The sequence below is a fragment of the Podospora pseudocomata genome, chromosome 5, assembly GCF_035222375.1.
Source record: "Podospora pseudocomata strain CBS 415.72m chromosome 5, whole genome shotgun sequence".
NCBI lineage: Eukaryota > Fungi > Ascomycota > Sordariomycetes > Sordariales > Podosporaceae > Podospora > Podospora pseudocomata.
In genome coordinates this window covers 4191300-4217588 of record NC_085889.1, presented here as the reverse complement: position 1 = coordinate 4217588, position 26289 = coordinate 4191300, and the positions used below count along the sequence as shown (strand labels likewise).

The 26289-nt window shown below is 54.8% G+C and overlaps 10 protein-coding genes across 10 annotated transcripts; 6 read left to right on the top strand and 4 right to left on the bottom strand.

Moving 5' to 3' along the window:
- Window positions 1-314: 314 nt before the first annotated feature.
- QC762_0087580 (uncharacterized protein) lies at window positions 315-999 on the top strand (the record flags this gene model as incomplete). The annotated part of the gene is made up of 2 exons (XM_062884016.1): window positions 315-714; window positions 851-999. The coding sequence occupies exons 1-2, from the start codon at window positions 624-626 to the stop codon at window positions 997-999; spliced, it is 240 nt and encodes a 79-aa protein (XP_062742800.1). The 5' UTR covers window positions 315-623.
- Window positions 1000-2325: 1326 nt separating this feature from the next.
- Window positions 2326-2621, top strand: QC762_0087570 (uncharacterized protein; the record flags this gene model as incomplete). The annotated part of the gene is made up of 2 exons (XM_062884015.1): window positions 2326-2543; window positions 2597-2621. 2 exons carry the CDS (start codon window positions 2326-2328, stop codon window positions 2619-2621), a joined length of 243 nt encoding a protein of 80 aa, XP_062742799.1.
- Window positions 2622-3987: 1366 nt separating this feature from the next.
- Window positions 3988-6071, top strand: QC762_511560 (uncharacterized protein; the record flags this gene model as incomplete). The annotated part of the gene is made up of 5 exons (XM_062891548.1): window positions 3988-4195; window positions 4263-4488; window positions 4547-4687; window positions 4757-5729; window positions 5787-6071. 5 exons carry the CDS (start codon window positions 3988-3990, stop codon window positions 5970-5972), a joined length of 1734 nt encoding a protein of 577 aa, XP_062742798.1. The 3' UTR covers window positions 5973-6071.
- A 1457-nt stretch (window positions 6072-7528) lies between these two features.
- On the bottom strand, window positions 7529-8568 carry QC762_511570 (uncharacterized protein; the record flags this gene model as incomplete). The annotated part of the gene is made up of 3 exons (XM_062891549.1): window positions 7529-7998; window positions 8061-8480; window positions 8536-8568. 3 exons carry the CDS (start codon window positions 8566-8568, stop codon window positions 7534-7536), a joined length of 918 nt encoding a protein of 305 aa, XP_062742797.1. The 3' UTR covers window positions 7529-7533.
- A 591-nt stretch (window positions 8569-9159) lies between these two features.
- CET1 (mRNA-capping enzyme subunit beta) lies at window positions 9160-14157 on the bottom strand (the record flags this gene model as incomplete). The annotated part of the gene is given in 4 exon segments (XM_062891550.1): window positions 9160-9321; window positions 9373-9825; window positions 9891-13141; window positions 13159-14157. 3 exon segments carry the CDS (start codon window positions 11838-11840, stop codon window positions 9160-9162), a joined length of 2565 nt encoding a protein of 854 aa, XP_062742796.1. The 5' UTR covers window positions 11841-13141; window positions 13159-14157.
- RPN2 (proteasome regulatory particle base subunit) lies at window positions 13185-16776 on the top strand (the record flags this gene model as incomplete). Its single annotated transcript, XM_062891551.1, has 3 exons — window positions 13185-13324; window positions 13397-16319; window positions 16372-16776. The coding sequence occupies 3 exons, from the start codon at window positions 13185-13187 to the stop codon at window positions 16774-16776; spliced, it is 3468 nt and encodes a 1155-aa protein (XP_062742795.1).
- Window positions 16777-17205: 429 nt separating this feature from the next.
- On the top strand, window positions 17206-18606 carry QC762_511600 (uncharacterized protein; the record flags this gene model as incomplete). The annotated part of the gene is given in 3 exon segments (XM_062891552.1): window positions 17206-17429; window positions 17449-18018; window positions 18178-18606. 3 exon segments carry the CDS (start codon window positions 17206-17208, stop codon window positions 18470-18472), a joined length of 1089 nt encoding a protein of 362 aa, XP_062742794.1. The 3' UTR covers window positions 18473-18606.
- A 25-nt stretch (window positions 18607-18631) lies between these two features.
- On the bottom strand, window positions 18632-20476 carry QC762_511610 (uncharacterized protein; the record flags this gene model as incomplete). Its single annotated transcript, XM_062891553.1, has 1 exon — window positions 18632-20476. One exon carries the CDS (start codon window positions 20474-20476, stop codon window positions 18632-18634), a length of 1845 nt encoding a protein of 614 aa, XP_062742793.1.
- A 987-nt stretch (window positions 20477-21463) lies between these two features.
- QC762_511630 (uncharacterized protein) lies at window positions 21464-26257 on the top strand. The gene is made up of 4 exons (XM_062891555.1): window positions 21464-25117; window positions 25251-25828; window positions 25898-25947; window positions 26014-26257. Exons 1-4 carry the CDS (start codon window positions 25005-25007, stop codon window positions 26071-26073), a joined length of 801 nt encoding a protein of 266 aa, XP_062742791.1. The 5' UTR covers window positions 21464-25004; the 3' UTR covers window positions 26074-26257.
- Window positions 21864-23051, bottom strand: GE2 (4-O-methyl-glucuronoyl methylesterase; the record flags this gene model as incomplete). The annotated part of the gene is made up of 1 exon (XM_062891554.1): window positions 21864-23051. The coding sequence occupies one exon, from the start codon at window positions 23049-23051 to the stop codon at window positions 21864-21866; it is 1188 nt and encodes a 395-aa protein (XP_062742792.1).
- Window positions 26258-26289: the final 32 nt, after the last annotated feature.

Sequence of the window (26289 nt, the reverse complement as noted above, 5' to 3'; positions counted from 1 at the left end):
GTCCTGGCGTCCTGCCTTTCCGCTCTAATTTTGGGAAGGCGCACGTGCTCTGGATCCACTGGCTTGGTGTTTATTGGTTGGGCAAGATCTGTGATCCCTGTCGGCCGCAGGAACAAAGCTGCAAGGGACGATCATCACCGTTGGGAGCATCACTCACTGTAGCATTGGGGGTTGCACAGCGTTCACTATCAGACTGCCATTGATCTTTGCGGCAGAATTGTTAAGGATTTTCCACTTGCCCCCATCCTGTCTTTCATGGATTTGGGGTCCAAGCTTCTTCCTCGTCAAGATGCGATGCTTTGGCAGTTGCGACCCCCAAATTGTCTCTTGCTCTTTGAAGCACCCACAACTTCTTACACAGTATTCCAAAATCCGAGGCATGATCGTAAATTGGATTTACTGCCCAGCAAAATGTAGACAAATCATCTCGTCTCATCTCATCTCATCAGCCCCTGGCTGCCCAGTCGTTCTGCCTCTTTGGCACCTACCCGTCAACAAAGACAACATCACTCCGCCTCATTCTCGTCTCAACTTTCTTTTGGGCAACTCCCGGAATACCATTTCATGTAACCTCACATTGTGAGTAGTTCCGGGACTTGGACTCGTCAAGGCGTACGAGCTCCATGGGAAGGGGAATTACACACGCCTCCGGGGAATATTTTCCAACTCAACCCAGCGGCGCAAGCATAACAGGAGGAGGCAAAACACCTTGTGGTAACCACCCTTCAACAACCCCACCAACTCTTTTCATCGCTGCCAAATGCTGACTATGCCCCTCTCTTTACGACATACCTTAGTCACTCCTTCTGCCCCCGACCTACATACATCTGACCCAACCACACCTGCATAGCACGGCAGTTGACGGAACGGCCAAAGTCAAGACCCGGCCTGACAGAGCGGCCGGCCCTAAACGTTTTTGTTTCGAAACTTTTTGACCTGGGCGAGACCAACGTCGACCTCGGCTGCGTTTCTGGTCATCTTTGTCAATCTCCCGCGTGATACCAGATATGCGTGGGAGAGATCGCGGTCCCGTCATCTTTTTTTGGTTTCCCGCAACCACTCGGGCTGCCGGCCGACGACCGTGACTCCTGCACTCGGGCCCGGCCTGCCTTCTCGAACATGTACTCACCAACATCCCGTGCGACCATCTTGAGAGTTTCCGTTTCACCATTCGTCTCGTGAGTCTAGTTTCTGAATGGATGCTCGCGCCGCAATCTTATCAAGATAAGGCCAGGAGATAAGATCAATCCCGCACACACCTTTGTTGGTTCGAACCCTGCCTCATCACATCCTTACTGCCATCCTCTTGGACTAAACCCCGGCCGGCACTTGGGTTTATTTTGGTTCTGCGATTACGCCAATGAACCAACAGAGTGGCTCGGTATCACATATGTAATCAACTTGACATGAGTTATGCCAGTGCAAGACTGTACAAGCAGCTAACTGATGCGAAGTGGACACCGGCCCGGTCCATCGGCACCCCGCCGGGACTGGTCGCCGGGTGCCGGTCACACAACCCCACTTTGAACCGGCCGGACACCGGGAGCAGCACGGCCATCTGGAAGGGCATTCAAGCAACACCTCATGCGTGTAACAAGAACCATCTCGCCTGGTTCGCTCATATTTATCACAGCTGTGTCTCTTGTCAAACTTGCAGTCGGTAGGTATCCAAAAAGACTGCACCATCATGCATATGCAACGTTCGGCCAGCCATATGGTCGATACAGATCTGGCACTTGCAGCATCTCAATCGTCGTTTCATGTTCATACTATTCTGCATGAGCTGAATATCACACCCGGCAGTCTGGAACTTGGTGATATCGACACTTTGTCGGCGGAAATAGACTGGTCACTGTGACCCTTCTGCAAGTTGGCACCTGTCATCCATACTTCCAAACATTGGCGAGCGGCGCGCAATATTCACTTTCCCCTTCTCTCCATCCGTATGCCATGACTAAACACAGACTTATATACTCTCTGTTGGCTTCGCCTCTCTGGGCACTGTTGGAACACGGTCATGCAGATGAGCTGAGCCTCGATGATGGTTGGCTTTATCTCGAGTCTTCTCGCCCAAATCGGTATCAATTTTCGACTTCACAACTAAGAATCTCCAACGTGCACCGCGAAGCCACCGATGGTTTCCGGGGTGAAACCTGCACGAGAATTATAGGTCTCTTGACCTCGGTGTCGGTCTCGGTCCCAGGAGTTTCCCAAGGCCAGTCTGGTTGAAGGGCTGGCGGCCTTTACACCTACTACTTTCTCACCTCACCTGCGTGCTACCCCTCATTTGATGTTTCGACTTTTTATAGACCCCGCACCACCAACATGACGGGCAGATTCAGCTCACAGATGCCGCGGGCAGGCATAGGTAATCCGGGGTATCGAGGTGATCAGGAATCGGTCTTGTCAAAAGTACAGTCCCGTCTTCACTGCCTTTCCAATCCAGGATGTCGGCAAGCCTCGGCCGAACGTCTTGACATCTTACTTGCTGCTCCTGGCGCTCCATGGCGGGATAATATTCCCAGACCTCAACACTGGCTCGGGTTAGTTATCCCCGAAGAAGATAAAAGACAGGGGGCTCTTGCTGACAGAACAGACAAGAGACTGGCCAAGTGCGCTAACGCAGCGCGCCGTTAAGCCACCAAGCCACCCGCACGACTCAAAGCAGCTGCCGTTCGTCATTGTCTCCCCCCACAAAACATCAAGACGCCACACATCACGGCAAACTCCTTCTCTTATACCGTACAAAGAAGAGGACGAGTGTGTGTCTGCCGTCGAACCAAGATAACCGACAGAGAAAGAAGGCCCGATCGATATTGTCAACGGCTTTTGCCCAGCGAATGACAGCGTTTGGTCCCGAGAGCTGTCCAATGGGCTCGCGGCGGAAGTTGAAGCAAGCAGGCCAAGCATTTCAGGCTAAAAACCACACAAGTGCTTGTTTCCTGTGCTACTGTGTGGCATGACGGGCAATTGCCGCGCGAGCGAAAGGGAAGATCTGCGCCGAGGAACTTGGCAAGATGGTTCTTTTGGCTGGTGGCTTGAAGAGGCTTCTTTTGTTGACGACATGTCAAGCGGCATGGTGGTGGTGTAAGTGCTCTCTTTTTGGGATTGGTCATAAATGAAAGAAGTCTTTCGGATTCTCAAATTGGCGGTCAATGGATGGACTGAGAGAGTGTGTGATGGTGTCACCGGGTGGTGATTACCTCCGGCCTCTGATGCTTTCCACTTTTGGCCTCCTCTGTCCCAATTCCCGAGTTTGAGCACACAGCATCGCATCGTCCGACCTGGCCAATGATCCCCATCATAATTCCACATTCCCCCATTCATCCGGGAAAGAAAAGTACGGTCACATTGACACTGTCTATCTCCGGAAGTTGGATTGAGTTTACCCCTCATCCCGGGAGCCATGATCCTGACCTTGTTGCCGCTGTTACCACCGCTCTAGACTCCTACGAACCATGACCGGCAGAGAGGTGCACTGGAAGGATGCGATCAGCATCAGTGACTGCAGGTTCACACTGCTGATTCGTGCGGGAATGTTACGCTCGCCTGTTTAAGGTATAAAGACAGGCAAGCTTGAGACCCAGTCCTACTCCCTCCTTCTTGAAGAGGAAAGGGTGCGGACGGACGTGCCACGACAGATACTCGCATTTTGGACTCGGTTCCCGGGCAATTGGAAGATATGGGCCCATTGGCAAGCAAGAGACGAGGTGGGTGGTGACACTGAGGTTCCATCCGGTCAGAGTCTATCTACCTTATCCATGTGGGCGGATGAAGGGGGACTGGTTTGCGCCTACATGAAGAAATCAGCAGTAATATATTGGTGGTCCTCCCCGCTTTGTTGCCCTTTTGGACCCCTTTACTTGCTTTCTCACACTCTCTCACATGCCCTCTGTGGACCTGGTCCAGCGGTTGGTTTGATATCGAACAGCAGACAGCATCGTCCTCATTGAGACAGGAGCAAGTAAACACATCAGCCAACACACCATGGGCGGAGCCGACGCCGGCGCAGGCGCATTCTACGATGCAGCCCTCCACAAGCGCGAGACCCTGATGGGCAAATCTGGACCTTCGGCCCTGATCAAGAACTTTAGGGTGTTCCGCATCGCGCTGTTTGCCTGCATTGGTGGTGTGCTGTATGGGTACAACCAGGGGATGTTTAGTGGCATTCTGGCCATGCCGGCTTTTGAACGACGTATTTGCCTACTTTCTCCTCCCCTTGTTTTTCCAACCAACTCATGCTAACCACAGGTTGGATGTAGACATGGGCGAGTACGTGACCGACTCAACCAAGAAGGGGTGGCTAACTGCTATTCTCGAGCTCGGCGCCTGGATCGGGACGCTTCTCTCTGGTTTTATTGCCGAGGTTTTGTCGAGAAAGTATTCGGTTCTGGTTGCTAGTGCGGTTTTTATGCTTGGGGTGGTGATTCAGGCGACGGCGATTACGGGGGTGGGACATGATGCCATTCTGGCGGGGAGGTTTATTACGTGAGTTCCCCCCATCTATCATCACGAAAAAGGACAAGTTGCTGACGGTGAAAAATAGGGGTATGGGTGTTGGTTCGTTGGCGATGATTATCCCCATTTACAACAGCGAGGTGGCTCCCCCCGAGGTGAGAGGTGCGCTTGTGGCGACGCAGCAGTTGGCGATCTGCTTTGGGATCATGATTTCCTTTTGGATTGACTAGTAAGCCTCCGGTGTTTTTAAGAAAGAACGAAGCAAAAGGGCGGGAGGTTGTTGACAAGAGAAAAACAGCGGCACCAACTTCATCGGCGGCACCTCGGCCGAAACCCAATCCGACGCCGCCTGGCTCACCCCCATCTGCCTCCAGCTCGCCCCGGCAGTGATCCTCTTCGTCGGCATGATCTTCATGCCCTTCTCCCCCCGCTGGCTCGTCCACCACGGGCGCGAGGAAGAAGCCCGCCAGGTCCTCTCCTCCCTCCGAGGACTCTCGCCAGACCATGAGCTGGTCGAGCTCGAATTCCTTGAAATCAAGGCCCAGTCCCTCTTTGAAAAGAGAAGCGTCGCGGAACTGTTCCCCAACCTGCGCGAGCAGACAGCCTGGAATATCTTCAAGCTCCAGTTCGTCAGCATCAAGAAACTGTTCCAGACCCGGGCGATGTTCAAGAGGGTGGTAGTGGCGACGGTGACGATGTTTTTCCAGCAGTGGAGCGGGATCAATGCCGTGTTGTACTACGCACCCTCGATTTTCAAACAGCTCGGCCTGGATGATACTTCCACCTCGCTTCTTGCCACGGGCGTGGTTGGGATTGTGATGTTTATTGCGACCATCCCGGCGGTTTTGTGGATCGATCGCGTAGGGCGCAAGCCGGTGTTGACAGTTGGCGCGATTGGCATGGCAACATGCCATATCATCATCGCGGTCATTGTCGCGAAGAATATCGACCAGTGGGAGAGTCACAAGGCGGCTGGTTGGGCAGCCGTGTGCATGGTCTGGCTGTTTGTCATCCACTTTGGCTACTCGTGGGGACCATGTGCCTGGATCATCGTCGCCGAGATCTGGCCGTTGAGCACGAGGCCGTATGGTGTCGCGTTGGGGGCGTCGAGCAACTGGATGAATAACTTTATTGTTGGGCAAGTCACGCCCGATATGCTGGAGGGAATTACCTACGGGACGTATATTCTGTTTGGTATCCTGACGTACATGGGAGCGGCGTTTGTGTGGTTTTTGGTGCCCGAGACGAAGAGGTTGACGCTGGAGGAGATGGTAAGATTCTTCCCGCTCAGTTAACCCTGAATCTTCCCAAGCTGATAGAAACCTCAGGACATCATCTTTGGCTCTGAAGGGACCGCAGCAGCCGATTTTGAAAGAATGGCCGAGATCAACAACGAAATCGGCCTTTCTCGCATCCTCCGAGCCGAAAGCTCCAACACGACAGGCACTCCCTACGAAACCCTGCCAGAGAAGGGCAACGTCAGTGATCACTCCGAGCGTATCCAGGCTGTTTGAATCGAATCAAAGACGGAGTAATCAATCGGGCCATGATTGGTACATGTTATACCCTAGGATAACAATCCCAAAATCTTAATCAGCGGTGTCTGTTTTCAATTGAATCTTCCCTCCCAACCCGTGACCCCTTCGGCCTCGGCCCCATAACATCCAACATCCAGCTCTCATTCTTCCCATCCCTCTCCCTCTGCGCCCTCGACTCTTGGAGTAGTGCATCACACCCCCTCTTCCAAGCCTGATACTCGTCCGAAAACAACATGAGCGGCATCGCAGTCCGGCTCATGCTCGGCCTGGCATAACTCCCATGACTCAACACCCTTTCTTCCTCCTCCTCTCCCACCACCTTCTCCGCCTGTTTAGCACCCCCCCCCATCACCACCTCATCAACCTCCAACCGTCCCCCTAACTTATCCACCTCCTCCCTCAACACCCGATAGACCAATCCCCAACACCCCAGCACCCCCAACCTCTCCTTTTGCTCCACCCCCTCCCAAACTTCCTTCTCCAACACCCTTTTTGGGTCAGCCCCTAACCTAAGCAACCCCCGAATAGTATCCCGATGGGTAAACCGCCCCGCCAAATGCAACGCCGTCCGTCCCCTCCCATCCCGCTCCTCCAGCATTTCTTTTCCCACTCCCGCAAAAAGCTCCTCAATCACCACGGCAGGAACCCCATTCCTGGCTGCTACATGCAGCGCGGTCATCCCATCCTGGGTTTTGACTTTTAGGATCCAGGCTTCTTGGCCAAAGAACCGGAATAAGGTAACTGCTAACTCGGGGGAGGGACCGCGGAGGGCGGCGTGGATGGCTGTGGAGTGGACAGTATCGCGGATCTTACAGGCGTGGGTTGAGAGCAGGGAGTGCACGAGGGGGGTGTTCCCCCATAATGAGGCGATGGACAAGGCGGTGGTTAGGGATTGGGGAGGGGGGCCGTAGAAGGAGGGCCAGGGGTGGGATTTTAGGAGGTGGGAGAGGAGGAGGAGTTCGGAATTTGGGGAGAGGATTTTGAGGGGTTTGCTTGGGGGTTTGCTGGGGGGTTTAGGGGGGATAGAGATGGGGTTGTAGGTTGGTGGTGGTGGTTGGGAAGATAGTAGTGGGGGTGGTTGGGATGATAGTGGTGGTGGTGGTGGTGGTGGTGGTGGTGGTGGTGAGGTTTGGGTGGTTGGACAGGAGGGAGGCGAGTAGGGTGGTGGTGGGTCGAAGTAATCCATTTTACCTTAGGGAGTGGTGAGGATTGAGCGGTAAAAGATGTAGAGCGCTTGGCTGGGGAAAACAAAGAATGTTGGGTGAGTTTTGGTCGAGTAAAAAAGTTGGAGTTGTCGAAAGACAAGAGTGAGGTCATCCCGAGGGTTACTAATACTTGTTTGGGGTAGGAGCGGGGGGGCGAAAGTTGGGGGGATAAGGCCAAGGCAGAATCATGGCAGATTTGAGAGGCGGTGGTGCATATACGAATCACGATGAGGCTGATTTTATGCTGCCATTCCGACCCATCAGCCAAGACTGGATCAAACTGAGATTAATGATATAGAAACATTACTCCATATTGCCGTTCGTCTTCAAACTCAGGAAATAACCCCCGCCCTCACCAACCACCCCCTCACACACTCTCTCAGATCCTCCTCCTCCAACCCAACCAACCCATTCGAACTCTCCTCCTCCCCCACCGCATTCCCTGCCCCATCCGCATTATTATACGCCCTCAGAAAATCAATAAAAGCCCTATAATCCCCCACAGCAAGCTTCTCCTCCCCAGCCCTTTGCAAGTCCTCCGCCCTCTCCCTCTTCACAACAGGGTACTCCTCCCCTGTCAGCTCCTCCACAGCCTGTATAATCTCGTTCTGCGACACCTGGAACGACGACGTGACGAGATACCTATTCCTCGTCTCCTCTAGATGCTTCAAAACCCCGACAACCGCCCTGCCCACCTGCGCAAGCGTGCTCACTTGAAACTTTTCGTTTCCCGAGTCGACAGTCGATGATGTTTTATCGTCAAGGTTGATGGTGCTCAAGCCGTGCTTCTCCAAACCCTACCTAATATCAGCATCCCTTTCCCACAACTTGTACTATGGTGTTGTGTGGAAAAACTCACCCAGTCGAAAAACAACCCCGTACTCACCCCCGTCCACTCAATCTCTCTCTCTCTCTCAATCAAATAATCCACCACCTCCACCTTCCCCCTCAGTATCGCTCCCATCGGCCTGTCCCTCACCTTCCGCGTGTTAACCCCAAACTCGCTCGGGATAAACCTCTTCACTCCCGCAGCAATAGCAGCGTCAACAGCTAGTCTCTGGGCTGAAACCCCGGGGCTGCCGACCACAGAGACAACAGCGTCCTGGCCTGAAAAGGCATCCTTAAGGGAGTCAAAAGATCCAAAATCGACTTTGTGGACAGTCACACTGTCGGGGTAGGCGGGGGTGGAGTTGGTAGAGGAGAAACGGGTTAGGCCTGTGACTGTGAAGCCTGCTGAGAGGAGTTCGTGGACTATGGAGGGGCCTAGGTTGCCGGTTCCCTGGGGATTCGTTAGTCTTCAAGAGAGTGAGGGAGTGGGGGACAGAGGAACTTACGCCGAGGACGGCGACGGTTTTGACGGAGTCCATTGTGTTTTGACTGGAAGAGTGAAGCAGTGGTGAAGTGTGTTTGTGGGAGGGGAACAGATGTAAAAGACGAAGAATGTGTTGGAGATAGCGATGAGGAGAAAAAGTTGGAGAAAAGGGGCAAACGTATCTGTTTATATGCCGAGAGTGATATCAGCCTATGTTGCAAGACTGGCGTGTGATGGCGGCAAACAAGCAGAATGGATGGGGTAATGCAATGGGGATGGTGCAACGCGGGGTCAGAAATACGACTTTCCTAAGTCGGTAGCTATCATCGGGGAAAACTAAAAGACACATCATGATTGACGCCAGGGATGGAGAAACGATGTAAGTAAGAAGATGATAATAGAATTTTTGTTAAAAGATATTGATGTTTTGGTGATGTAGAAAAGGAAAGGACCTCAAAGCCAAGCCAAGAACAATCAGCCATCTAAATGATCTTGATGTCTCGCAAAGATTGAAGATGGCAGTTCACATTCAGACCAAATCCCATAAATTCTGGTATCTACCACAACCCCATTTCCCATCCTAAAACACCAAGCTTGCCCCTCCTCCTCATCCCAAAAAAAATACATTACCAATCGAATACACTGTTCAGCTACGAAACTCCGCCGCCTTGTGCGCCAACACCCTGATATTATTCACCAACCCGCCCACCAATTCCATATACTGATTTGGCTGCTGATCCATCGCCCTCCTCCCCTGATCAAACAGCGCGGCCGGATCCAGTTCAACCTCCAACTCATGCTCCTTGTTCTGTTAAATCGTTAGCATAATCCACAGTGTGCCATAACGACATAACCTTACCTGTGATATAACTTGCGTCAAATCCACCTGATAAAACCGGTGCTTATAACACAACCGGTCCTTATCCCTCTGATAACTCCCCCCGCCCTGCTCCTTCACCAGCTGATCCAGAACCTGCGGTGGCCCATCCCACGTCCACTCCAGATTGATACTAATGCGACAATCTAGCGGTGATCGCGGGAAGTGAATATTGGTGTCCGCAACCCGAGCCTTCACTATACGAGCCAAGACCTGATTCGTCTTCTTTTCGTACGTGATCCTCACCCGTGGTGGCTTTCGGCCAGCAAGCCTCGTCACGCACTTGGGCAGGTGCCTGTCCCGGATCTCGGGAGGTAGCTCGACGAATCGGTCGATTTCGCGGCGGTGTAGATATTCGATCGGGACGCGCGTGCGGTTCACGTGGGTCTCTTTGACCATCTCGTTCAGGAAGTCGTTGAAGGAGCGGTGTTCAGACTGAAGAAGACACAGGTTAGCAGGTGGAAAGGGCGGTAAGGGGGGGGGGGCGACGAAAGATTTACCTCGGACATGCTACTTTGAAACTTGACCCATTCCCCCTCTTCCAGCACGCACTCGGTGTATATTGGTAGGCGGAGACGTTCCGAAGTATCCTTGTCTATTATTGTGCCCAGTTTCGCCTCAATCTCAAACTTGACACCCCTGGCCTCCATCTCTTGGATGTCTGGTGAGCCGAGGACGAAATGAGTTAGCCAATCGGCAATGTGTTTTGTGCAAGAGTCATAGGGAAGAGCAGTGTTGACGATGCTGGGTTCCCATGGTCCTAGCCCCGACGCTATCGCGGCAGCATCCGGCTGCGGCGGCCCGGGTGGTGGTAGTGGTGCCGACTGGTGGTCTCGGGGAGCGGCGATGGAACGTTTTTCTTCGGGGGATGTTTGCCGGCTGGGCTGGGGCTCGGTCTTGGTGCCGTTGGTCTGATGAGATACCGAGCCGGAGAAGGGGACGGGGTGGAATAAGATGCTGTTGGCTTTGTGCAGTGGACGGCCGTCCTGGGACTGCGCCCAGACGGGCGGTTGTGTGTACACTTTTCTCCTCTTTTTCTCGGGCGCAACCATGGCTCGTCGCGCATTCAATGGAACGGCGCCGGCATCGACGAGTGCAGGGCGGCCGCTGGAGTCTCGCAGCGGAGGCGGTCGCGTATCGCGGTTTTCGAGTTCGTCGGGTCGAAGCTCGCGCTCGGCGAGTTTGCGCTTGGCGGGAGTCGAGGCGCGGTCTCGGGCGGCGTCCTGTTCTGCAATCGGGGCCATGGTGGTGGTAGATGGTGGCGGATGGATGGGGGGATTAATAATACGAGAATCAAAGTCGGAAACAGAAGAACGAGGACGGCCAGAACTGCTTGGCAAACTGGGGACTCGAGTTTTGGGACTGACGCTAAGGCTCCGGTCTCTGTCACCGTGTGAAGGTGGGCCCCGGCCTACTGAGTCTCGACTGTGTGGGTCATGCTGGCCTGAACTTTGGACGCTCGAGTTCCGGGGCAGGGAAGGTGGTGGAGGAGGTGGTGGAGAGGTGTGTGGTGTCGAGTGCCCATGGAAGCTTGGAGCTGGCAGCCGTTGTCCGTACGGACTGGTCGGCTGGCCGTACCCAGTTGACACCTGCGCAGGGCGCGCCGACAGAGGGACGGCACCTGCTCCCCCTCCCGGCGTGGGTGGCAGCGAGGATTGTCGCTGCAGGTCCGGCTGCGGAAGCGGATGGGGGGCTGCCACGGGACTGCCTTGCACAAAAGGCGCGCCATATTGTGCCGGTTGGCTGTGTGCTGACGTCGGTGTCGGCGTCGAATGGGCCGAGTGCGATCGTTGGACATAGGCGTGTGGCCCGCCCGGAGTGCCAACCGGAGGCGTCTGCGGAACGTGCGATCCTTGCATATACGAAGAAGGCGGCCCTGTCATACCAGCAACACCCGTCGGCTGGCCGTAGCCTTCTCTGGGGTAGGCGCTGGTCGGCGTATACTGGTGTCGTTGCACAGGGCTGGTGGGGGCTTGCTGTGGTGGGAAAGGGTAGCCGCTCGCCGTGCTGATTGAGGAGGAGCCTGGTGTCTGCCGATACGGGGACGGGACGGGCCCGGAGCTCATGCTCGGCGACCGGAGCTCGGCTGGTGGCATTGGCATCGGCTGGATGGATGGTGGAGGTGGTCGACCGGCGCCATATGGACCTGCGCTCGGATAGGGAGGCGGCGATGTGAAGGCGCCCGAAGGTGCCCGCTGTCGGGCGCCGTAGTCGTGCGATACGTGACGGCTCGGGGATGGCTGAGGCTGCTGGCCGTAGTCACGGAACGACTGATGGGGGTTTGTTTGGATCGGTGTCGATGGCAGCGTCGGCTGTGGATGCATCTGCTGCTGATGGTGGTGCTGTTGCTGGTGGTGCTGCGGTGCTGGCTGCAGTGTCGGTGGTTGTGGCGGCTTGCTGGGTGTCGAGGCAGCAGGCCCATTGTCGTTCAGCATGACCCTGAGATCCATCTTGAACCACAGCTCTGATATAACGTCTTGATTGTTCTTATCTGTCGTCTCTCTCTACTTCCAACCTTGCTCTCTGCTCTCTGCTCTCTGCGCTCACTTCAGCTGATGGCCCGTCTCTTGCATGTTCCTTTATTCCAGACAATAGCGATGCGACGGCGACGGCGATGGCGACAGGATCGGGGCGCGATTTCGGGGCGCGCACAAAGGAGCAATGGGATGGATGGATGGTAGGTTCGGGATGTGTAGCTGTAGCTGGTGGTCATCGCATCTCCTTCGTTGCTCTTGATGCGCAGCCAGACAGACACGTCGGTTCGTTCTCTCGGATTCAGTCGCACATCACCACGCGACGCGGGCCATGGGGCGCAACAGGCGATGGGAGGAGGGGATGAGCGGGGAGCGCGGGCGTGTTTATCACGATATGGGCGTCATGGGGGCTGGGGAGGATGGCGAGCTAGGAAAAAGGTTGATGTGTGCAAACGCCTTGTGCCAAACGCAGGTCCGCCGAGTGGATTGTGGAGTCGCTTGCTGGGCTGGGACCTGGTCCGTCCACGCGCATACGGTAGGTATCGGTATGTCTGTTGCTCTCTCGTGTCGGGGGGGGGAGGGATTTCTCAAATCACGGCTAACAGTGCGTTTTTTCCCGCTTCCGGCATCGATGCCGTCCAGAGGCACAACTCGCGAGGTCAGTGGCAATGGCGTGCCCTGAGATCAGTACAGATACACGCTGTCTACATTCAAAGATCCACTCATCCAGCTCTGCACCAGCTTGAGCTGACCGAAGTTGAGTGTTACGGTGTACAAGGGAGATATAGACTGATTTGACTGCAAGAGGCTCCCGTCACAGCCAAAAGCCAAAAGCCGACAAACACAAAAGTTTCCGGTCGCAGTGGACAGCTGTCGCACTCAGCGACCCCAGCTGCCCCGGCTGTCCATCCAGCCTTATGACAAAGCTTGGGGAGCATGGACCACCAAACGGCGGAGCGCAAAATATAAGCTTCCGAGCTGGCCATTGATTGGCTTACCCGCTGACTAACATCAGCCTTGGCCTCTCTTGGCCCTTTGTCCCAGACAAGCCCAAGGCCAAGCCTGGGCGAGGCAGGCAGGCAGGCAGAGCTCCTGACGTGGACTGGAGTCCAACCTGGAAAGCGCCGCTGCCAAACAACAAGCTCCAAGCAACGAAGCTTCAACAACACCACATTCTCAACACCACATCATCCATCTCGACCCTTAGCGCGCAGCTTACTTTCGAGTCTTGATCTGCGAAATCCTCGCTGAGATATTGAAATACAATCACTACCCCCCTACCCCCCTTCCCCACCCCCGACATCGAAGCGCATCGACACAATGCCAGGCCTCGTTACAGCCAGCGGAGTGTTGGCTTTTCTCACTGACGAGGAGCCCGAGCTCAAGGTCTTCGCCCTCAAGACTCTCAACGACGACATCGACACTGTTTGGACCGAGGTTGCCAGTTCGTTGAGTCAAATGTACGTGATTGTGTATCAACCGCGCTGTGTCTTGCCAATCTAAGCTGATCATTTGTGTTTTGAGCCACACAGTGAGGCCCTTTACGAGGACGAGTCCTTCCCCGAGCGTCGCCTCGCTGCCCTTGTTTTGGCCAAGGTTTATTTCCATCTCCAGGCTTATAATGAGAGCATGACTTTTGCCTTGGCCGCCGGGCCCCTGTTCAACTTCGATGCTCCTGGCGAGTTCGAGGAGACTATCCTCTCCAAGTGCGTCGATCAGTACATTGCCGTCTCGTCGGCCCGCCATGTCCCTTCGAAACAGAGCAAGGCCAACATCTCTCTAGAAACCACCTTTGGCACTGGCTCCATCGACGGCTCTGCCTTGATCTCGCCAACCACGCCCTTCTCCCAGTCGACCTTGCCACCCAAGTCTTTCCTCTCGCGTGCCTCGACCGACAACACTATCCTGGACCCCACTTTCCAGCCAACCAAGGAGGGGCGCTCCAACTCGGTCGTCCAAATCACCGACAGCAGCACCCAAAAAGCCCTTCAAAATGTTATCGAGCGTCTCTTTGAGAGCTGCTTGAAGCAGGGAAAATACAGACAGGTTGTTGGTATCGCTGTGGAGGCCAAGAACCTCGAGGTTCTCCGGAGGGTCATCAAGCGGGCCAGCGAGGAGGGCAAGCAGTCCAAGGATAGCACACAGAGCCCAGCCGAGGAGCTCATGGACTATCTTCTCAAGATCTCCATGGACATTGTCCAGGAGCGTGGCCTGAGAACCGAGATCCTGCGCCTGATCCTGGATCTTCTTAGCGAGATCCCTAACCCAGACTATTTTGCCATCGCCAAGTGTGTGGTTCACCTTGACTCGGACGAGGAGGCCGACAAGATGATTAGGCAACTAGTAACCAAGGGCGACCCGAATTCGATTGCTATTGCTTATCAAATCGCATTTGATCTTTACGACAACGCTACGCAGGAGTTCTTGGGCAAGGTGCTCAAGTCTCTTCCGTCCGGCAGAGCGCCCGAGCCCCCAGCGACTGCGACCGAGGATGGCCCCGCCGAAGAAGAGGCTCTACTCGAGAGCCAAGAAGGCTCGGAAGAGGAGCAACTCCCCGAGGAGACGGCCAAGGTTTACAGGAATATTCGTTCTATCCTCGATGGCAGCAAGGCGATCAAGCTCAACCTCGAATTCCTCTATCGCAATAACCACACAGACATCACCATTCTGAACAAGGTCCGGGACAGCCTGGAAGGTCGTAACTCCATCTTCCACACGGCTGTGACTTTCTGCAATGCTTTCATGAATGCCGGCACCACCAACGACAAATTCTTCCGTGACAACCTGGACTGGCTTGGCAAGGCCATCAACTGGTCCAAGTTCACTGCTACGGCTGCTCTCGGTGTCATTCACCGCGGCAACATCACCCAGTCTCGCAAGCTGCTGGAGCCCTATCTTCCTAAGCAGACTGGAGTCAGCAGCGGTGGCTCCATCTTTAGCCAGGGCGGCGCTCTTTACGCCTATGGTCTCATCCACGCCAACCATGGCGCTGATGCTCTTGAATATCTGCGTGGCCAGTTCAACGGTGCCGAGGAAGAAGTCATCCAGCACGGCGGTGCCTTGGGTCTTGGCATCGCTGGCATGGCCACGGGTGACGAGCAGATCTTTGAGGATCTTACCAAGGTCCTGTTTGCCGATTCTGCCCTCAACGGTGAGGCTGTTGGGTTGGCCATGGGCTTGATCATGTTGGGCACCGGAAACGCCAAGGCCGTGGAGACCATGTTTACCTATGCCCACGAAACCACCCACGAGAAGATTGTCCGCGGTCTTGCTCTAGGCATGGCCCTCATCATGTTTGGGCAACAGGAAAATGCCGATGTCATGATTGAGGGCCTTCTTGCCGACCCCGACCCGACGCTGCGCTATGGAGGTGTGCTCACGGTTGCCATGGCCTACTGCGGTACTGGAAGCAACAAGGCCATTCGCAAGCTCCTTCACCTTGCTGTCAGCGACGTGAACGACGATGTGCGCCGTATCGCCGTCATGTCTCTTGGTTTCATCCTCTTCCGCAAGCCCGGAAGTGTTCCCCGGATGGTGGAGCTCCTTGCTGAATCCTACAACCCTCACGTCCGGTACGGCTCCGCCATGGCTCTGGGTATCTCATGCGCCGGCACCGGTCTGGATGAGGCCATTGACCTGCTCGAGCCCATGATGAAGGATCCTACCGACTTTGTCCGCCAGGGCGCCCTGATCGCCCTGTCCATGATCATGATTCAGCAGAACGAGGTCATGAACCCCAAGGTTGCCGCCATCAGAAAGACTCTCAAGAAGGTTGTTGGCGATCGTCATGAGGATGCCATGACCAAGTTTGGTGCCGCCGTTGCTATGGGTATTCTGGATGCTGGCGGCCGCAACTGCTCGGTTGGTCTCCAGACCCAGACTGGCAACCTCAACATGCCCGGCATTGTTGGCATGGCCGTCTTCACGCAGTACTGGTACTGGTTCCCCTTCACCCACTTCCTGTCGCTGAGCTTCGTGCCCACCTCCATCATCGGACTTGATCACGACCTCGAGATCCCCAGCTTCAAATTTCACTGCAACACTCGCCCGAGCCTGTTTGACTATCCCCCAGAGCAAGAAGTCAAGACCGAGGAGGGGCCGGCGCTCATTGCAACTGCCATCTTGTCCACCACGGCACAGGCCAAGCGTCGCGCTCAGAAGAAGGAGCGTGCCCAGCGTCGTGAGAGCATGGATATTGATACTCCTACCCTTGCCAAGACTCCTGCCCCCGCCGCTGGAGACAAGATGGATGTGGACGAGGACAAGAAGGCCAAGACGGAGGAGCCCAAGGACAAGAAGGAGGAGACCGGAGCTGAGAGAGAAGGCTCGGTCGACTCCAAGAAGAAGGCGGAGAAGGAGAAGGTTGGCTACGAGGTTGAGAATATGTCTCGTGTTCTTCCAGGCCAGTTCAAGTACATCAGCTTCCCGACGGGACGTTACAAGCCCGTCAAGAAGGTATGTTTGTCTGCACAATTCTTTGTTATGATAGGTGCTAATGTGTTTCTAGCCTACCGGTGGCCCCCTCTTGCTCCACGACACGCAGCCTGACGAGCCCAAGACGTTGATTGAGGAGAAGCTGAAGAAGGTGACGACCGAGAGAGCTCCCGTGGTTGGCGCGCAGGCCGGGCGAGGTGGTGCCCAGACGTCAGCCACGCAATTGCTGCAGAGCATGGAGGCTGCCCGTAGCCGGGCGGGATTGGGCAGCGAACTTAACGAGATTCTCCGCCTTTCTGCCCAGGCTGCTCGGGAGATACCGCAGGGACGTTCTTCCTCGACTGCTGATGGCGACGGAAGCGGAGCGGCGGCGGCTGCGGGTGTGTTGACGGCTGTTGATGAGGACAATGAGGGTGATGAGGAGGCGCCCAAGCCCGCGGACTTTGAGTACTTTACCGATGCCGAGGATGAGGAGTAGATGGTTGGTGACGACTGTATGATATGGTAGACTTGTTATATGCTAAGTAATAGGTGAGCGCTGAATACATAGAGAAGCCTGTGCCAACAGTTGTCTCTTGTTGGTCAGCTTCCCGATTCTGAAGACCCGGCGTGAATTGCCTTGATCTGATTGGCTGCGCGAGCTGGTCCCTGAATATCACATGTGGGGCGATTGATAGTGCCCGACGACGTCATTAATTTTGGGCGGCCATTGATGACGGGGTGCACTCCAAGCTGCTTTTCAGTCAATCCTGTTGTTAAAAAACTGCCTGTATCCCTGAACGGCCAGTCAATACTCCCCCATCTTCAATAACCCATCACCATTTTGAACACACCACATCATCCTCATCATCATCATCAACAACAACAACAACAACAGCAGCAGCAACGGCAGTGTAGGTTCTTACAAATGGCAGACAAATACGTGCTCCGCGTCACAGCCGGGCCGTCCTACGACCTGTCCACCCACCAGCTCGTCAACGTCAACTCTCCCACCCCAACCATCATCTCGTCCGATTTGATTTCTGCTAGCCTCAACGTCCGCATCCAAAACCACCACCGCTCTGTCCCCCCCACTGCTCCCAGAACCTCCCCCTATTTTGAGCAGGAGCCGCACAAGTCCAATAATGACCAGTACTCGATCGCTTTCAAGTTTAAGCTTCACGCTCCGGAGAGGGACGAGTCACACAGGAACGAGATCGGGGAAGCGGAGGATGGATGATGAAGGGGAGGAGATTGAAGCGGATGATGACATTGGTGTAAAAGGAGGGGACCTGCAGTTCGGGAATGACTTTGACCATCCTATCCGTGACAGACTCCCGCCTGGGTTCGGGGCGGCGATGAGGATTGTCAAGTGGTGGGTTGATCCCGGGTTGGAGGGGGATCCGTACGCTGACACGCCGTATCTGTATGGAGCTGGGTTGAGTAGCTTTAATGCTGTGCATGTTGGCCCTGGGGTGGAGGATGACCCAAAGAAGGGCGGGATTTGGGTTGAGGAAGGGGGGGATGAAAAATGGAGAATTGAGAGGGGGGTTCCACGGGAGGGCAGGGAGAGGATGAAGTGGGGGTTGAAGGGGGAGAATCTGGAGAGGTGGGTTTGGGAGTATGGGAGGGAGTATGCGGTTGATTTTTATAACCCTTACATTGACTTTGGGGAGTTTGCGTTGAGGTTGCCTGGGTTTGGGTTGGGGATTATGAGGTATTGGGATGGGCAGGGGTTGAGGTATGTCTGTTTTTTTTTGGGGGGGGGGTCTTTTTGTCAGCTATCACCTATCTTGGCTTTACCCTTTTCAACCTTGTTGTGCCCCTTGTACCGTGGGAAAGCAGCAAGTGCTGAAACGACGATTGATAGTAACAAGGTCAAACGCTCACACCAGCTTAGGTATGTCCTCCGCAACAAAAAGACGAAGCAGGTTTACCTGGTGGTGTTGTTTACACTGCACCTGAAGGGGGATGTCAATGAGGATGGGAGCTTGAAGCCGGCTGCGATTGAGACGTTGAAGAAGAGGTCGGGGGCTTTGGAGGGGGAACAGGGGGCGCCGTTGGCGGATGATGTTGAGATAAGGGAGGACGGGGAGGACTCGAAGAATGGGAAAGTCAATGAGGATAAGATGGTGGAGGAGGCGAGGAAGAAGTTGGAGGGGGCAAAGGTGGAGGCTGATGAGGATGTTGATTGAGGAGTCTTGGTTGGGTTTGAGGGGGCTTGGTTTGTTATGAGTCATGATACCATGTTTGTAATGTCTTTAAACGTTTTTTCCTTCCCTTGGTGTGTATTTAATAGAAGAAATGGCTTTTGATTTCAAGTTTGTGAAGCCGAGATCAGTCATGTTGTCTTGTCAAGCGACAAAAGCAAAAACACTCCTCCCCCTAATCTCCTCCCCCTTCCAAACCAACACCCAAGGCACAACCGATAGTACAACCGCAATACTCCCCAAGACCGCCCCTGCTTTGGCCTCTCCCAGATTCCTGTACATCAGCCTCGTCACCAGAGGGAAGGCGCCACCAACCAAGTTGCGACACAGGGACTGCGCAGCGAGGGCAGAAGAGGCGTATTTATGATAGACGTCGGCAAAGTAGTTGAACACTGCGAGGTAGATGCTCAAAATGCCCACGGTGCAGAGAAATATCCCTATTGCGGGGAAGATCCAGTGAATTTCTGGCTTGGCGGTGAAGCCAAAAAGGTAGAGGCCGATGGGAAGGAGTGTAGAGGTAAGACAGGAAAAGTACAAGCGGGATTCGGGAGAGGAAGAGGGGAAGTAGGTTCGGAGGATGGACCATATCTTGTCTGTGCCATTTGCTGGCGCTGGTGTTTCGTCCGACAGGGAAGATGTTGTCGTGGAAGTAGAGGTCAGCACTTCGCGAGGGTCGACCCATTTGGGATGAGACAGCAGCCGCTGCTGGTAGATGCTCATTGTGGTTCCGACGACGGCGCCTAGGATAATGGCTGTGAAAGCGTGCCCCGATTGCTCGAGAGACCAGCCGTAGACATGCTGGAATACATAAGGGATGGAGCCGAATGTCAAATAGAGGACTCCCCACGCAAAGGCGACCCAGGCGGAGAAGAAGAAAATGACCGGCTCAGTGAAGAGGAGGTAGAAAGGGCGGGAGGATGATATAGCGATCATTTTGCCGATAGAGGCGCGCTCCTCGTCTTCTTTGACCACCCATCTGACGCGCTTAATGGAAGGGCCCCTTTCATGTCTGCTGGCTGAGGCCGAGAACGATCTCTTTTCGTCATATCTGTCGTCTGTGCTGTCTTCCGAGCTCGTCATATTCTCGCTCGCCTTCTCCTGTCCCTGTTCGTCTTCAAAGCAGAGCCCATAGTAACCTTCATTTTCCAGCTCTTCGTACCACCTGTTCAGCGCCTTGGCTTTCCGGCTCAGCAGCACGCTTCCCCTGCTTTCCTTGAAGAACGCCACAAAAGCCACCATCAACACCCCAGACATGATCACCTGATGCCACCAAGTCCATTTCCACATGTTCGGATATCTCTCAACATCTCCCCATCGCTCGGCCATGACGGCACAAACCATGGGCCCGAGCCCGGTACCGGCAAGGACAGATCCACTAAACAAGGCCATCGGCGTGTTTCGTTCCTCGTTTGCGTACATATCAGCAATAACACCGCCAACCATGGTGCTGAAAACGCTTGCCCCCACTCCAACCAAGAATCTGGCAACCAGCATGCCTGCGAGCGAAGTCACCACACCGCAGACACCCTGGAACACGACGTAGACGATGCCGGCACACACAAAGACGGGATATCGGCCATTCATCTCTGAAAGAGGGGCGAGCATCATCGGGGCAAACCCAAAGCCGACGCAGAAGGTGGTGATGCCGGCCAGAACAGGCTCAACGCTCGAAGGGACTGGCGAAAGAGATGCTTGTATGAGTTCGGCGGGCGGAGAGTAGGAGCCTGAGGTGTAGGCTGTCAAGAAGGTTGCTACGCATGACAAGAAAAGGAGCACATTCTTGCGATGTGGTGCCCAAGTTCGAGGATCAGCATAGGGCGTCAGGTCGGGTGGTTGGGGAACCCTGCTTGTTGGGGTGGCAGGGTGAGTATTCTGGTTGAACAGAGGACTGGGGAGTGCTGTCTCGAAGGTCAAGTAGAGAGTGGTAATATTGAGTTCTTTGGCATGTGTGTCGACAGCCGTTGTCGTCGAGGGCCCGGGGCTTGCCATGACTGCTGTTGAGCCTAAAAGCTCGAGGAAAGACAAGACGAAAGGTGAAGAGAAGGGGAAAAAGGAGCAAGCGGTCAGCTTCCAAAGCTATTTGGAAGACGGGTCAACCGGGGCAGATACCCCAGCTTCATTGACATAATGGAAATAGAAAGGATACAGAACTTTCAGCTGTACGGGCCGACGGAACTGTCTCATCAATAATCCTGCCTCTGTCAGGATGATGACCAACCTGGAGGGATTCTGTGTCCGTGTTTAAACCCGGAGACGATCGGTCTTGGCTGAGATGGGCTCTCACCCTCCGTCCCCCATATCCACCGGCGGTGCTAGGTAATGTAGGGGGAAGGGTGCCCTGGTTGGGGTGTTGCCAAGGCCCGAATGCCCTCGCCCAACTCGGCTGCCGTTCTCCAGACACGGGAATATGTCGAGGCAATAGATGGCGCAGATGGTGGAATATTGCGGGCCAAGACAAACATGTCCGAAAATGGCGTATCCGATGGTTCCCAACTGCATCCTCCTCTCTCGGTAGACATTGGACCTGGAAAGCTTATCAGATGGGCCTACCAACCAACTGGGGGCACCGAGTGGGAAGACTTCCTTCCATGAGGACATGTTGTAAAGCAGGGGCTTATGGGGCGTCATGAATCGAGGAATACAAAACAGCACAAGACCACAAAAGAAGATAAAGCGATTGGACTGAAGCAGATATCAGAAGATGGAAAATCCTAGGACAATGACGACCTGGTTTGAGCTGTCGTTGGTGTAAACTTCAGCAACTCCACCACCACCCCGCGTTGCCGGCCCGCAACTGTCAACCGTAATACCCACAGCTTGTGTAAATCCGGTTATCCCCGGAATGCTTATGCATCCAGCTGATAGCAGGGGCCACAAGAAGGTCCAAGCTCCTGAGCTCTGTTCCACTGCAGATGACAAACCACATCTCCCGCGTCCTCAACCACACTTTCTCACAGTCAGGAAGACCAATAGATACGGCACATCACGGGGGATCTCTTCTCCCTAATTGGTCTCATTATCCATTGATCCTCGAGGCCTTACCCCTGATCTTTTTCGGTCTGCAACCTACTTACGACATCGCTCACCCAGCACCGGGAAGCACGAAGCTGATATCCGGACCACTCTTATCATCGAGTTCTCGGCAAAGCATCACCGTTGTGGTTCACCACAACAGGATTCTTTAGGGGCGGCTCTCGACACATCACCAGGCACCGTTCTGTTTCGGGGCACAAAGATAAGCTCCAGAAAACCAGTCATATATTTTCCCATATTTACATGCCCAGTCCTCCTCCCAGCCCTCAAACGAGCTTTCCTATCGACAAGATCCACACCTTTTTGACCCCTCACCCAAACATCTTCACACTCCTGCAACCGCTCAGGAAAGGGTGGGAGCGCTGGCGGCCCATGGGTACCAAGCATCAGTGTTGGCGTTGGAAGTGCTGCGCTCCACCGAGCCGGGGGCGGTGCCGCTCTTGAGCAGGAAGTAGTTGATGTACTGGTTGAGCTCCGAGTTCTGTCCGCTGGGGAACTGGCAGTGGTTGTGGCCACCGATGAGCGAGAAGCCCATGTTGTTGGGCACGCCGTAAGCCTTGTAGATTTGGCGACCAGCACGCATGCAGCCGGTGGTGGAGACGGGGCCGAGCCAGTCGATGTTGTTCTCAAACACGGCGAGACCACGGGGCACGATCATGGCCGCGAGGAAGTGGTGATCCTGCGGGATGTTGGTGATGGAGCGAACGTGCGCGTCAAAGTTTTTGGAGAACCAGGGCTGCTCGCCAATGATTTGACTGGCAGTCTGGATGTTGGCGCCAGACGACTTTTGCTGGTCAGAGATGCGCCAGCAGGCCGCACCACCGGCACCGGACTCCTGGGGGATGGTGAGGGCAATGCGTTTGACGAAGGCGCCGGCAACAAAGGCACCCTTGCCGTTGCGGGAGCAGCCGGTCACGCCGAGACGTGTGGTGTCGATACCCGCAGCAGGGGTCTTCTCCAGAGCATCGATCAACCGGTCAATACCCCAAGCCCAAGCGGTAAGGGAACCAGCCGAGTGGCTGCTGCCGAAGAGGTCGTAGAACTGACCGCGGCCGCGAGAACCCATACCGGACTGGGCACCGAAGGCGTCGTTGCCAAAGGTGATGGTGGCAACGTTGCTGGGGATGGGGATGGAGGCGCCACCGACGCCAATGATGGCGGGGAAAGGACCGCTGCCGGATGGCTTGCGGATGCCGGCGCTGAAGGTGATGCTCTTGCTGCCGACGGTCACGCGGACCTGGATGTTGTTTCCGCTCATGGTACCGGTGACGCTGTCGGGGGGTGGTGGGTAGACACCGAACTCATACTGCTGCATGATCTTGCTGATCTCCTCCTGGCGGCACTCAAAGTCGGCCTTGGTGGTGATCTTTTGCCCGCTGGCGCTGGTGAACGGATCGGGGAGCTTGGCATTGTTCTGGGTCGGGTAGTTGGCCTGGACGGAGCAGGTCTGACGCTCAAAGATCTCGTTGGCGGGAGCGGCAACGGCAAAGGCCGCGCTGGCCACGAGAAGGGCGGAAGCGAGATGGACCATGATGACGATTCTTGGGAGGAGACGTGCTGTCAAGAGATGAACACAAAGAGTTGGTTACCCCTTCCCATGGCAAGTCGTTCGACGACTTCTGATCCTTATATGGACTCAGCTACTCGCTCGGCCTCCCCTCATGAGCCCCATCCCGGTTCGGTGGTAGGGGGCAAAAAGAGATGCGGGAGCTGTGCCTGGCGCGGCGTCATCTGCAATATTCTCCGGACGCTTGCTTCCCTGCGGCCTTGCCGGCTGCAATCAATCATGGTCGAGCTGATATTGAATCTTGGTCAACCCCTACAAGAATAATTCCTCCAATCCGCTTCTCAGATTCCTCAAGCGTGGCGAAGAAGACGGTGCAGCCTTGCTTGTCCTCCCTGCCCCGGGAACGGACGCTGTACCCCACCCAGATCGATGGCGATGGTTGACATTTGGTTGGTTGGCAGGGTGAATTCAACGTGGTTGTCTCCCGTCAACAGGGGTCAAATGCGTGCGGCGGCGGCAGAAGGCAAAACAAAGACGGTTGTCTGTTGTTACCCTGTCTTGGCACTTTGGATGATGGCGGAGGCTGCACGTGTTCCCAAGCCCGTGTGAATTCTCGACGAGATTGGGGACTGATTGGGGGTAATATGGATATTTGCCGGCGCATCGCAGATCAAACACACACCTTCTCGTTGACCCTCGGCCTCTACTTCGACCGCCGATTGGCACCGGCCGACGGGATGCTTCCGAATGCAGCCACGGCTGACCCAGTCCCGATTGTGGGATTGACGAGACGGGCTTGGGACAGGATTTATCATCTCTTTTATTGTTGTGTTTGTTTCGTTTCCATCTTGTCTTGGCCGAATCGTTGAGGTTTCTAAAGTTGTTGGATCTGGAGAACATCGGTCCACTGATCGTCTACCAAGTGGAAGACGACGCTGCGTCGATGGTGGTACCTAATACAGCAATACCGGTCTGCCCCTGACAAGACCTACCAACATCTCAACTCAACCTGAGCGTTCCAGAACGGCTGTCACTAGCTTGGCTCCCCGATTGTCACGGGTACTCAGGCTCTAGTGGGTCATATGTCCGCCAAGCCAGCTTGACAGATCTCGCAGTGACGTTGGGGTTCGCGGCAAAAGTCGATGGTGCCCCACGCCGGAGAATTCGGGGCACCCCATGTACCCCAGACCAATTGATTGAGCTCTCTAAGACTGCCGACATGTTGCAGGGCATGCTGGCAAGGTCCTTCAATGCCACATGAATGCCACACGGCGGCCACACGACTGCCACATGAGTGCCACATGGGATCACTTACTCGCCACCATCGATACGCCTTACCTACCTTGGGCTTGGCGTTTGGTTCTTGAAACTTTCGATCGTCATGTTTGTTTTGCGGCCTATTTTATCGAATCAACAAGGCAGTTAGCAGAGATCGTGATACTAATATTGCACTCATGACAATTGCATATTTTGTCAAAACTGCAGGTGCTGGTTGTTGATATTGCCGCCACTTACCCAGAGACCGGGTGGGCAGTGGTGGTCAAATATAGCCGCCATATGGACAACGCCGTGTCTTCGTCACAAGGTCTATTTATCTAGATTATGTGCGGGGAACGTGCCTGAGATCACTCCTGAACCTCTTTAGGGAAGACCAGTCCATCCCTGAGCGCGCAGCTCATCTCGTCCGGGCCGACCGAGTTTTCGTCTGATGGCGAACGGGTCGTGAGTTGTTCCATGAGATTTTGGCCATTCCCGATCTGCTGGGAAGGGGATTCTCCAACTGGAGCTGGTTTGCGAAAGTGGAAAATATACAGCCATGTAAATTTGCAGAAGAGGTGAGAGTGAGCTAGTTTTCCGCAACGAAAGAGCTTCCTCGGACTTGATATACACCCTCCGTTGCCCAAGCATACCTGCCCACTGTGCCCAGCCTTTTCCTCTCCTACGGACCCCAAAACCTGACTTTGGTGGGAAGTCGTGATGATGGTACCGGCGATCTTGGCGGCATTCTTGGCTGCTGCCCTCCTCCCGGGGCCGGCGTCTGCACACGGGGGACTGTCCAACTACACGGTTGGCGAGACTTGGTATCGAGGGTAGGGACGGATGTGACGGCATTCCTTTTTCTTTCCTTCTGCTCGACCTCTACCACCAAGACACCTGCAACCTCAAGCGACGAATCCACTTTTTCCCTGTCTTGCAACTCAAAGACACTGACTGAGAAGGCAGATACGACCCCTCGACCCCACCGGAAGAGCAGCTCAACAAACCCTGGCTCACCCAGCGCCAATGGACCACCATCGACCCCCTCTTCAGTCCCACCTCCCCCTTCCTAGCATGCAACAACCCCGGCACGGCCCCCCCCTCCTCCATCCCGATCAGCGCGGGCGAGGTCATCACCGCGGTGTACTACTACTGGCTTCACCCCGTCGGCCCCATGACCGCCTGGCTCACCCGCTGCCCGGACGACAACTGCAACGCTGTCAACCTGACCGAAGCGAAATGGTTCAAGATATGGGAGGCAGGCTTATTGGATGGGACACTAGAGCTAGGAACGTGGTATCAGAAGAGTTTTCAGCGATGGGATGGGGAGCCGGGGTTGTGGCCGGTGAGACTGCCAGAGGGTTTGGGCAGTGGGAGGTATATCATTAGACATGAGATTCTCAGTTTGCATGTTGGGTTCAGGCCTCAGTTTTATCCCGAGTGTGCTCACTTGGAGGTGACGGGGGGGAAGGAAGGGAAGGGGGTGGAAGGGGAGGTGCCGAGCGAGTATCTGAAGGTTTTTCCTGGGGCGTATGATCAAGATGGTGAGTTACCTAGTTGTGAATTGGGAAGGGAAAAAGGAAAAGGGTTGAGCTGACGAGCAGAGGGGGCAGACGAGAGTATTTTTGTTGACATTTACTCCGAGGAGAATGTCAATACGACGGTGCGTCCAAGTTGGTTGTTGGGATGATGATTTCTTGGCCAGAAAACACTGATTCGTTTTGTGCAGACATATGTTATCCCCGGAGGTCCGATCTGGGAGGGCCTTGGCTTGGACTTGGAGGTTTGAACGGTCATGGAAGAGTTGTGAACAATGAACCGGCAAGGACACTGAACTACACAAACATGCGCTTAACAATCTGGGAAACGGACAAAGAAAAAAGCCAGCTGCAACCAAGTGTGAAAATTCTGTGTACCAATCTATCGTATATACCATTTCCGCGTCTCAATCCCAAAACCCATCATACCCTCCCTCATAAACGCCATAACCCATATACCTCATAAA

Excerpts from the sequence above, each read along its gene's own strand:
- QC762_511630 (XM_062891555.1), top strand. The coding sequence starts at position 25,005 with ATGATGGTACCGGCGATCTTGGCGGCATTCTTGGCTGCTGCCCTCCTC. Across the intron at positions 25,118-25,250 it reads GGCGAGACTTGGTATCGAGG|ATACGACCCCTCGACCCCAC; the intron begins GTAGGGACGGAT and ends CTGAGAAGGCAG. Across the intron at positions 25,948-26,013 it reads AGGAGAATGTCAATACGACG|ACATATGTTATCCCCGGAGG; the intron begins GTGCGTCCAAGT and ends CGTTTTGTGCAG.